Genomic DNA, 12,245 nt, shown 5'->3' on the forward strand with positions numbered 1-12,245 from the left:
GCCAACCGGGCGTTCCTCCGGCGGGAGCAGGCGGAGTCCGACGCTCTCTTCGCCGAGCTTGGCGCGGAGATAGAGGCGGAGGAGCCGGAGTTGCTGCTGCTGCCGGAGCCGGGCACAGAGATCGTCATGATCTCCGGCGAGGAGTAGATAGGATCGACACAGTACGTAGGTTCTATTTCCTTTTACATGTCTTTGTATAGATATAAGAATCGAGTATGAGATATTCGGATGTAACAAATGAAATTTGAGGTGTGCCTGGTCACTGCCCACGGACACACCCGCACGTTCATGGACGTTTGAGAGGCGGATTTGTCATGTGGCTGTAGATGCTCTAATATGCGCTCCAAGTTTGTGTTCTGCATAGCATTTAAGCTCGCTACCACTTCTCTGCTCACCTCAGTGGTGTTCGCCAGCCAACGCAAACAGTTGTGCTCTGCAGTCGTTTGGATGCTACTTCGCCACACGACAGCAGCGAGCAGCTGGCCTGACCTCTGCACCTCATGTGTGCCCGTGATGCCTAACATGGATATTACGGAAAGAATTAATATCGCAGAACACTAGTCCTTATCTGTGACCAGCACAGCAGCAATCCAATGTTTTTGTACGGTAACTTCTCGTTCCTTACGGTTTGATATACTCCTCTGTACCAAGCAAAAAATGGCCAAGAATCTGTGGGCTTACCATGCAGAGGAGGGAGAAACTAATTCCAGAGTTGCGCATTTACCGAGCGAGCCATGGTTGGATCAGATATATGCCTTGCTGCATGAAGAGAAGAGCCAGCATCGGCCATCCATCTATACCTTGCTTGATGCCACCGCCATTGTCGGCGTCCTCCCTCCCTCCTTTATTGCCACCTGCACAGGGCTGCTGCTGCTATTTATGTCGCTTGCTCCACCAGGAGAGGGCCAGCCACGGTGACCACTGCCCGAGCCTGAGGCTGCGCGGCTCTTCCGCTCCACCTCTTCTGCCTCCCTCTGTTTCTCCCCCGCTCCAACCAGGCACCATCTGATAGGAGGAAGAAGAGAAAGGTCCTGTCACTGCATCGCGTCGCGTGATGGCATTTGGGCTGCCCCCCGCGGCGGCGGCGGTGGTGACGCTGGTGCTGGGCCTCGCCGCGGCGTCGGCCGTGGCGGACGATGTGGAGATGGTGTTTCTGAAAAGCGCGGTGGCCAAAGGAGCAGGTATCTACGTCACTCCTTGCGTTCGTTTGCGCCGCCATGGCATTCTTGTGTTCTTGTTGCTCGGCCATGGTTACCATTTTCTTGGCGCAGTGTGCCTGGATGGGAGCGCCCCGGTGTACCACTTCTCCCCCGGCTCCGGCACCGGCGCCAACAACTGGATTGTTCACATGGAGGTAATTTGGCCAATGCAATTGAACGCTTGCTAATATTAGCAACGGTGTAAATATTCTTTTGGAAATGAAACGATATCTTTTTACAAACATTATTTGGTTGGAAGGGAGGAGGGTGGTGCAAGACCCCTGAGGAGTGTGTGATCCGGAAGGGCAACTTCAGGGGCTCCTCCAAGTTCATGAAGCCACTCTCCTTCTCAGGGATCCTAGGGGGCAACCAGCAGTTCAATCCCGGTATGCCATTCGCCCTTTTGCCTTGGCCCTCATGCAGTCACACCTTCCCCATCTAAAACAGATCAACATGGTGCCACCTTTTACGATTTTCTTGTTGAATCACGCATGATTTTTCTTGCAGATTTCTATAACTGGAACAGAGTCAAGGTCAGGTACTGGACGGCTCATCGTTTACCGGCGATGTCGAAGAAGTGGACTCTGTATGTTCTGGACATTGATTGCATGCATGCTTTCATTTATGCGCAAGACATGTATCCAGATTGATCTCGTGTTTGCAATGCAGAAGACGAACCTGCACTTCAGAGGGGCCAGAGTTTGGGACGCCATCATCGAAGATCTGCTTAACAAGGGGATGAGCAAAGCAAAGAGTGTATGTGCACCTGCTGTTAACTAGTAGTAGTACAGTTTCAGACTATCAGTAGAGTAGCAGTTAGCCTGTTGCGGTGCATAAATTCCAATTTGCAGATCTTCTTGCATGAACCTTGCGATGCTGAAAAATGAGGTGCTGCATGCATCACACCTTTTCAGGCTATTCTTTCTGGATGCTCAGCCGGAGGTCTATCGGCAGTACTGCATTGTGACAAATTCAAAGACCTCCTTCCACCGTCTGCATTCGTAAAATGCGTTTCTGATGCTGGTTATTTTATTGATGGGTAAGTTTCATACTCCTGGTGTTTTATTGGTCATGAGTAGCCATTCGTGTCAAGTGACCGTTGCCGTTATCATTGCAGGACGGATATTACCGGCAACAAGTTTGTCAGAACAACCTTTAAGAGCGTTGTAACCCTACATGTATGTTGCCTTCTGACCTTACAGTACTGGCCATATCCTAATGTTATCAGATGCGAGATCTTGCAATCACCAGCTTCGTAATGCAGTTCACTATCTGCATTCTATACCATTTTCTCAGTGACAGTTAAATGCGCCTTTTATTTTCACCGGTTCTTCCTCCACTACCATGAGCTTCAATCTTACCCGGATAATAATTTAAGAAAACTGCGTGCGAACTTTCTCCTTTTCGAGCCAGGTAACTGTTTTAATCTCTTGCAGGGATCGGTTAAAAATTTGCCATCTTCATGTACCTCGAGGGTATCACCTGAGCTGGTCAGTATTATTCACTTAAGATTGAAGGGACGCTCTTCTCCTAGCATGTGCACTAACATGAAACAAAAAAAAAATGTATATGCAGTGCTTCTTCCCACAGCATGTCCTCCCAACAATGAAAACGCCGCTATTCATACTTAATGCGGCGTATGATTCATGGCAGGTAATTTTCATACCTTTTCCCAGCACTGCACAATGGCAGTAGTGTTCTCTTCTGCAGTATAACAAGCTGCTGAGTAAAAAAAATAAGACTCGTTTAAGCAAGATGTTTCAGCGATGAATAGTAGTAACAACATGGCACATTGCATTGCAGATCAGGAACATCCTGGTGCCTAGCGCCGCCGATAAGAAGAAGGAATGGGCCAAATGCAAGGCTGACATAAAGGGCTGCTCCTCCAGCCAGCTAGTGACCTTACAACGTCAGTGATCCTTCCACCTGCCAATGGTCTTCCTGGATGATCCAACTTTGATGTTCATCTGGCTTGTTTGATCATGTCACTTATCTCTGTTGTTTGTTATTTTTGGCACAGATTTCAGGGATGAGTTCCTGTCAGCGCTCCCTAAACCGGAGCAGTCTCCCAAGATAGGCATGTTCATAGACTCGTGCTTTGCTCACTGCCAATCTGGAGCCCAGGACTCGTGGAATGCCGACGGTTCCCCTTCGATTCAGAAGATGGTACGTCTAGCAGTTTTGAAATTGGCCCAACAGTTTTCTGACGATTCAGTTTCAAACAATTTTAAATCAAGGGAGATTCAGTGAAAAATGTGCGAAACCCCGGTGGCAGCTCAGCTTATCTATGATCTTTTCACATCTGTTTGCAGAGAATTGGCAAAGCTGTGGGGGACTGGTACTTCGACCGGGCTGTGTCTCAGCGGGTTGACTGCCCGTATCCCTGCAACCAGTCCTGCATTGACAATGAAGATGACTGAGCAATTGGGTCTGAACTTCATTCTCGAAAAGAAAAAAAGTGGGCCTGAACTTCAGTTAAATGATGCAGGAATAACATGGATTTAGACCACATCCATAGCTACAGGTAGAATAGGTGATTCTTCATAGACGGTTACTCACCCGTTCTGTGTTTTTTGATGTTTACTACTCCTGAGAATAAAAAGGAGGAGTTGTGGTATGAACTTGCTGCGTCAAATGGTTATTTAGAAGGACTGTGCTAACAACCAGTCGACTGGTCGTTAGCGACAGATCCGCACGACGTTCGATCGATCCTCCGGCTGCGTCGTTCCTTCGATCCTCCCGTTTCCCGATTTTCTTTCTTCTAGATTTTCTTTCCACCGATTTTTATCTCACCTCGGTTCACAGATTTTTTTTTTCACTCGGCTGGTTCTATATCAATTAGTCTAGATAGCGGAGAAAAAGAAATAAAGTGCTTTGCTCACTGCCAATCTGGAGCCCAGGACTCGTGGAATGCCGACGGTTCCCCTTCGATTCAGAAGATGGTACGTCTAGCAGTTTTGAAATTGGCCCAACAGTTTTCTGACGATTCAGTTTCAAACAATTTTAAATCAAGGGAGATTCAGTGAAAAATGTGCGAAACCCCGGTGGCAGCTCAGCTTATCTATGATCTTTTCACATCTGTTTGCAGAGAATTGGCAAAGCTGTGGGGGACTGGTACTTCGACCGGGCTGTGTCTCAGCGGGTTGACTGCCCGTATCCCTGCAACCAGTCCTGCATTGACAATGAAGATGACTGAGCAATTGGGTCTGAACTTCATTCTCGAAAAGAAAAAAAGTGGGCCTGAACTTCAGTTAAATGATGCAGGAATAACATGGATTTAGACCACATCCATAGCTACAGGTAGAATAGGTGATTCTTCATAGACGGTTACTCACCCGTTCTGTGTTTTTTGATGTTTACTACTCCTGAGAATAAAAAGGAGGAGTTGTGGTATGAACTTGCTGCGTCAAATGGTTATTTAGAAGGACTGTGCTAACAACCAGTCGACTGGTCGTTAGCGACAGATCCGCACGACGTTCGATCGATCCTCCGGCTGCGTCGTTCCTTCGATCCTCCCGTTTCCCGATTTTCTTTCTTCTAGATTTTCTTTCCACCGATTTTTATCTCACCTCGGTTCACAGATTTTTTTTTTTCACTCGGCTGGTTCTATATCAATTAGTCTAGATAGCGGAGAAAAAGAAATAAAGTGCTTTGCTCACTGCCAATCTGGAGCCCAGGACTCGTGGAATGCCGACGGTTCCCCTTCGATTCAGAAGATGGTACGTCTAGCAGTTTTGAAATTGGCCCAACAGTTTTCTGACGATTCAGTTTCAAACAATTTTAAATCAAGGGAGATTCAGTGAAAAATGTGCGAAACCCCGGTCGCAACTCAGCTTATCTATGATCTTTTCACATCTGTTTGCAGAGAATTGGCAAAGCTGTGGGGGACTAGTACTTCGACCGGGCTGTGTCTCAGCGGGTTGACTGCCCGTATCCCTGCAACCAGTCCTGCATTGACAATGAAGATGACTGAGCAATTGGGTCTGAACTTCATTCTCGAAAAGAAAAAAAGTGGGCCTGAACTTCAGTTAAATGATGCAGGAATAACATGGATTTAGACCACATCCATAGCTACAGGTAGAATAGGTGATTCTTCATAGACGGTTACTCACCCGTTCTGTGTTTTTTGATGTTTACTACTCCTGAGAATAAAGAGGAGGAGTTGTGGTATGAACTTGCTGCGTTAAATGGTTATTTAGAAGGACTGTGCTAACGACCAGTCGACTGGTCGTTAGCGACAGATCCGCACGACGTTCGATCGATCCTCCGGCTGCGTCGTTCCTTCGATCCTCCCGTTTCCCGATTTTCTTTCTTCTAGATTTTATTTCCACCGATTTTTATCTCACCTCGGTTCACAATTTTTTTTTCACTCAGCTGGTTCTATATCAATTAGTCTAGATAGCGGAGAATCCGTTAGCGACAGATCCGCATGACGTTCGATCGATCCTCCGGCTGCGTCGTTCCTTCGATCCTCCCGTTTCCCGATTTTCTTTCTTCTAGATTTTATTTCCACCGTTTTTATCTCACCTCGGTTCACATATATTTTTTCACTCAGCTGGTTCTATATCAATTAGTCTAGATAGCGGAGAAAAAGAAATAAAGTGCTTAAAAGGGGACTTCAACTTTGGTCTCCCAACTAGCTACTACAGCCACTAACCAACTCACCTGTCTTTTTTTATTGTCCACAATACATAAATAGGGGTATTTGAACCCTTATTCTTTCTACCATATTAGCAAAAAAAAACAGTCTTGATAACTTGGAATAAGCAGCGTGATATCTATGACATGACCATCATGGTAACTTCAACATAACGCCCTGATAACAAATAACATGACAAAGGTTGACAACTCTAATATTATAATGCTGATAAATCGTGAGAAGCATGCTAAGTTTAGCATGGGCAACATGCAAACTTTACACGAAGATTATCGGGATATATTTCAACAACTTTTCCCCCGGTGAAAATTTACTATGGTGTTTGAGTCTACGTTATTAGCTACGAAAAATACCACTGTTTTTGCACACAAGTTATGCATTTTGGTTACCGGGGTATATTTTCAACACGAAAAATCGTCTGGTCGAGGTTACCGCGGTGTTTGTATGTAAATTATCATGTGTGGATGCGTATATTATCATGTTATTTACACAGAATTATCGGGCGTATGTTTTCAACAATTTTTTCACCTGGTTCAAAATTTATTGTGGTGTTCGTACCTAAATTATCAGATCTATAGTGCTTAAATGATCATGTTATCTACACAGAAATTACCGAGGTATATTTTCAACAACAAAAAGCGTCTGGTCAAGGTTAACAGGGTGTTTGTATGTAAGTTATCATATGTGGATGAGTATATTATCATGCTATTTACATAAAAATTATCGGTGTATGTTTTCAATAATTTTTTCACCTGGTTCAAAGTTACCTTGGTATTTGTACCTGTTATCAGGTCTACAGTGCTTAAATAAATTATCAGGTCCGGGATCCTGTGTTACCATGTTATTTATAGAGTATGTTCTCAATAACTTTTTTTCACAGGTCATAAGTAATCGTGTTGTTTGTACCTGAGTTATCAGGTCCGGAAGCGTATATTATCACGCTTTTACACACAAGTTATCGGTGGTATGTTTTCAACAACTTTTTTCCACGGGTCAAAGTTATTGTGGTGTTTGTATATAAGTTATCAGGTCCGGAAGCCTATATTATCATGCTATTTACACAAAAGCTATTGGTTGTATGTTTTTAATATCTTTTTTTCCGGGTCAAAATTATCGTGGTGTTTGTACCTGAGTTATCAAGTCCGAGGGCATATATTACCATGCTATTACTTAGAAGTTATCAGCAGTATGTTTTAATTTCAACAACTTTTTTCCACGGGTCAAAGTTATCGTGGTGTTTGTACCTAAATTATCAGGTTAGGGGCGTATCTTACCATGCTATTACTTCGAAGTTATCGGTGATATGTTTTCAACAACTTTTTCTCACGGGTCAAAAATACCGTGGTGTTTGCATGTAAAATATCAGGTCCGGAAGCCTATATTATCATGCTATTTACACAATAGTTGCCGAGGAATGTTTACAACGATTTTTTGTAAACCAAATAATGGGTAAGTCGGTCTACAATAATCATGTTTCTATAACATATACAACTTGGTAACTATAAAAGTAACCATGTTGATGACTACAACCCGGTGACTACACAATTGTTATGTTGTAACTACATATAGTCTTCCCACCTATGATGATCCCTCTCTCACCAAATTACTACGAAGATTTGCTTGGATTCTACCATGACACGACGCGCCACCTTCCCTTCGCCAACATCTCCCACCTGTCCAAGGGCATCTCATGTAGAATCCTCTATAGAAATATCGTTCTCGCGGGGATGCCTACTTCCATCAAGAAGTGAACCACAAAATGATTCATGAGTGAAAGAAAAATCGAAAATGCATTCTCTATAGAAATACAACAAAATCCGAGTATTACCAATTCGTAACAGAAAAAAAATCAAATGGAGGGATGCACCATAGCAGTGGCCTACTCGTGGTAATCACATATCTACAGAATTAGCCCACTTCTAAATAAAACATCCGGTGCGGGAATCGTACTTGCCTATCCCTAACGGCCATTAGAATTGATAGGAAACTATAGTTGCTATTTATTGTTTCAGAAAACCAGATCTTTCAAAACTCATAGTCACGGGCCACACGTCATTAGCACATCAACTGTTCGGGGCAGGTATATTCTTCCTAAAAGATACAACTGTAAATTTTAAAAAATATATGAAAAAACTCATGTATGTAGTTAATTATCAGTAGAAACTCACCTTGTAATTTGCGACCCGTGAAAAACATGGGATAAATTTCTGCACTAATTACATAACTTGTACTTGACAATAACTCGTCCCATAATTTTTTAATAAATTTCAAATGATCATATAGTTTACCATAAATTATAGGCACCATTTTCTACATCGTACCAATATGACGTGCATTTTATAATTTTGCAAAACTCAAAATTATGGTTTTGCTAAGTTTCAAAACAAGAACTGAACCAAAGTAGAATGATTTAATGGTATGTACATATGCTCGTCTAATAAAAATAAATAAACTCAAACAAAAAATTAAAATCACACTATTATTTAAGTAAAAAATCACTTATTTGAAATAATTAAATAATTAAAATCGCACTATTTTAAAATAATGAAATAATTGAAACAATTGTTTGAATTAATTGAGATCGCCTTTTGGAAATAATTGAAATCGATGTTTTTTAAATAATGAATTAATTGAAACCATATTTTAGAAATAGTGAATCACTCTTTTGATAAAAATGGAGTTCTTGAAATAATTGTCTTCATATAATTAAAATCATTGTTTTGAAAATAATTGAAATCACTAGGTTGAAATGTGGAGTTGTCGAGTTACTGAAATAATAGACATAGAATTCATGAGCGGACTTCACTTGTGCAGAGAAATGGTTACTGAAATCAGTAAGATATATGTTTTCGAAATATTTTAACTTACAAAATGTTACTAGAAATATATGTTTTTGGAATTTTTTAATTACTTTTTTCTTAATAACTAAAATATCTTATTTGAAAAAAAAAATCACTTGTTTGAAATAAATGGAATCACCTTTTTTATTTTAAAGAGTTGGCTTTTGAATAAACCGACATGCTTCAAAATGAGCACCGGTATAGGGACGGCAACCTTCTGCCCGATCTTCGCACGATGGGTTGAATCAGCCATTAGATTGCATCATTTTGCGAATCACCGCCGTTCAAATTAGGCATCGTGCATGAACTGTCTGTGGACCATCGTGTGCGGAGCACTTCCTGCTTCAAAATCGTTCTTCCTGGAGTTCACCTCTTTGATCACCCCCGTGTGCGGTGCGCTCCTCCAACGTTGGCTTCAACATCTTCAATAACCGAACTGTTGCCACGCGGGGGGTGGCGGGCTTGTGGCACCGGGCCTACGGAGTAGCGGTACATTCCAAGCCGTGATCCTTCCAGAATCAATCAATCGATCGACCCGGAGCACAGGAGCAGTCACGGGTTTGAGCCCGTGAAACGGAATCAAAACCTGCCTGCCGTTGGTTGAATGAATGGCGGCACGGCGCGGCCTCACACAAAAGGGTCCAAACGCTCTTCACATGCGCTTGTTCCTTGTGATCCTCGGTCCTCCCCGTCCCTTTCCGCTGCTCGTCTCGAGCGAGTTGCCCGCATAAACTACAAGCTTTGATTGGATGGATCATCATCTCCCACCCGCCGCTTGCTAAGGCTTTGGCCACTCCGGCCGGCCGGATATAAAGCACGCCGGAGCGAAGGTTTATCAGCTAGTAGCAGTAGCTTCTTCTCAGCTCGCAGCTAGCTCCTCTAGGACACCATGAAGAAGAAGAAGCAGCAGCCAGTGTTGTTCCTTGCTTTGGAGGCGCTACTGGTCGCTTCTCTTCTGCTGCCCGGCCCGTGCCAGGGGTCTCAGGGAGCCAACCTCACCGTGACCGGCACCGTGTTCTGCGACGCCTGCTCCTCCAGCTCCTTCTCCAACCACAGCTACTTCCTGCCAGGTTCCAATCTCGTACTACGCATTTCTTCCCTCGAATTTGTCTTGGTATTATGCGTTTCATCGGATTTCCTCCTGTGTTCTGAAGCAAGCAATTTCCCTTGATTTGTTCGTCAGATGTGAAGGTGAGAATCGACTGCGCGATCAGGGTGAGCACGACGTCCAAGGAGGAGATCAAGATCACGGCCGAGAAGACCACCGACAGGCACGGCGCCTACCGGCTCGACATCCCGGCGGTCGCCAGCCTCGGCTGCACCACCGGCGGCGAGGCCGCGTCCTTCTGCCGGGCCGCCGTGCTGGACAACCCCTCGCCGCTCTGCGACGTGCCGGCCGTGACCACCACCGCCGGCCACATCTCCTTCGCGGCCCGGGACCCGGACGCGTGCCTCTACAACCTCAACTCCCTCTACTACCGCCCGGGCAACAAGGCGGGCCAGTGCGACGGCGCGGGGGCGTCGACGTCGGCGACCGCCGCGCTGAACACGTCGCTCTTCTACTGCCCGCACTGGCCGTGGCCGCCCATCCCGTTCTGCACGCCCCGCCCCTGGTTCCCGCCCATACCGTTCTTCACGCCGCCGCCGCCGGCGTTCCCGTTCCCATTCCCGCCGATACCGTTCTTCACGCCACCGTCACCGCCGCCGGCGGCTTTCCCTTTCCCTTTGCCGCCCTGGCCGTGGACGCCGCCGGCGTCGCCACCGCCACCATCGTTCCAGTTCCCTCATCTGCCACCAATATTCTCAACACCATCTCCCCCGCCGCCCCCGCCGCCGCCGCCTGCATTCCCGTTCCCTTTGCCGCCGTTTCCACAGCTACCTCCTTTTCCGCATTTTCCGCCTCTGCCGTCGTTGTATTCGCCACCGCCTCCGCCGCCCCCGCCCTCGCCACCACCTCCGCCGCCGTCCTTTCCTTGGCCTTTCCCGCCATTACCCTTCTTCCCTCCAACTGCAAGCCCTTCGGTCCCATCTCCTCCACCTTCAAGGCATTACCGGAAAGATCCGAGCACCTGGTCCTCTTCCAAAACCCAACCATAAAAAAAAAATAAAGTAATAATAAATAAGTACTTCAAGGAAAGGATTACAAGTACATAAGTAGCAATTTATCTGCTCGTGCTAGGGACGGATATATAGTGGGTGTACTAGGCAGATGAACTCCTTTTCTGTTTGATTCACAGTGTGAGTCCGTGCCTATAATTATATGTCAGATTGTAAAAAGAAGGATTTCCTCTTTTTGAGATGAAAAGACTCTGTAGAGAGAAAATGCAGTTTTATTGCGGCTTCATAATACTACAGAATAACCATTTCCCGGGTTATTGAAAAAAATTTCCGGCTCCATTTGAATTTCTACCGCGGTGCGATTCCGCAAATGCTCCTCCTTCACTAGAAAGATGACATGAGGAAGGCACTAAGATACATGTTGCAGTAGTTACCGTGTATATATTCATCACGCAAATCATAATATGCATGAATAACTGAATACAACTGAATAAGCATATGTACACTGGTGGAAAAAAGGCCTTTGGTCGCGGTTCGCAACTGCCATTAGTCGCGGTTGCGCAACCGCGACCGGACGGGCGCGACTAAAGGCCCCCCCCTTTAGTCGCGGTTGCTTAAGAACCGCGACTAAAGGCCCTTTAGTCGCGGTTCTTGTGGCTAACCGCGACTAAAGGCCGCCACAGGTTTTTGAAAAAAAAAATATGCATGAATAACTGAATACAACTGAATAAGCATATGTACACTGGTGGAAAAAAGGCCTTTGGTCGCGGTTCGCAACTGTCATTAGTCGCGGTTGCGCAACCGCGACCGGACGGGCGCGACTAAAGGCCCCCCCCTTTAGTCGCGGTTGCTTAAGAACCGCGACTAAAGGCCCTTTAGTCGCGGTTCTTGTGGCTAACCGCGACTAAAGGCCGTCACAGGTTTTTGAAAAAAAAAATTGATTTTTTTTTTCAAATTTCTGAATTATTTTAACCTCTAGTCTCTAATCACCACCCCTCATCACTTCTCAATTTATTCTTTTATCACCCCTCATCATTCCAAATCATCTAACTTCCCAACCGGTCACCCATCCCTCTCACTACTCCAGCCCAAGCACGCTTAACTTCCAGGTTCTATTCTCCCACGCTCCAAGTCTGCACTTGTTGTTTTCCTGACAATAATAAGATGTCAATCCTATTAACCTTCAGGAATTTTGCTTGAGCATGAAGTGACACATTTCACTGTTTGAGTTTGAAACTATTGTTTTAAAAAACAATAATTATTTAGTAACACTAATATTTCTTGAATAATTAGTTTGACCATTGTTTGACCACAGTTTGACCACAGTTGACCACAGTTTGACCAGATTTGACCAAAATTGAAATAATTAAAATAATTATTTAGTAACACTAATATTCTAGAATAATTAGTTTGACCATTGTTTGACCATAGTTTGCCCACTGTTTGAATATTTTTCAATTTTTTCCACTCTAGATCTTACAAGCCCCGTAA

General features: G+C 44.9%; 1 protein-coding gene and 1 pseudogene across 1 annotated transcript; both read left to right on the plus strand.

Annotated features, from left to right (window-relative positions):
• Positions 1-608: 608 nt before the first annotated feature.
• LOC119356302 lies at positions 609-4,682 on the plus strand (annotated as a pseudogene).
• Positions 4,683-9,320: 4,638 nt separating this feature from the next.
• LOC119356303 (leucine-rich repeat extensin-like protein 3) lies at positions 9,321-11,071 on the plus strand. Its single transcript, XM_037623246.1, has 2 exons — positions 9,321-9,766; positions 9,880-11,071. The coding sequence occupies exons 1-2, from the start codon at positions 9,586-9,588 to the stop codon at positions 10,791-10,793; spliced, it is 1,095 nt and encodes a 364-aa protein (XP_037479143.1). The 5' UTR covers positions 9,321-9,585; the 3' UTR covers positions 10,794-11,071.
• The last annotated feature ends 1,174 nt before the right edge of the window (positions 11,072-12,245 follow it).

This window comes from Triticum dicoccoides, chromosome 2A, assembly GCF_002162155.2.
Source record: "Triticum dicoccoides isolate Atlit2015 ecotype Zavitan chromosome 2A, WEW_v2.0, whole genome shotgun sequence".
Lineage (NCBI taxonomy): Eukaryota > Viridiplantae > Streptophyta > Magnoliopsida > Poales > Poaceae > Triticum > Triticum dicoccoides.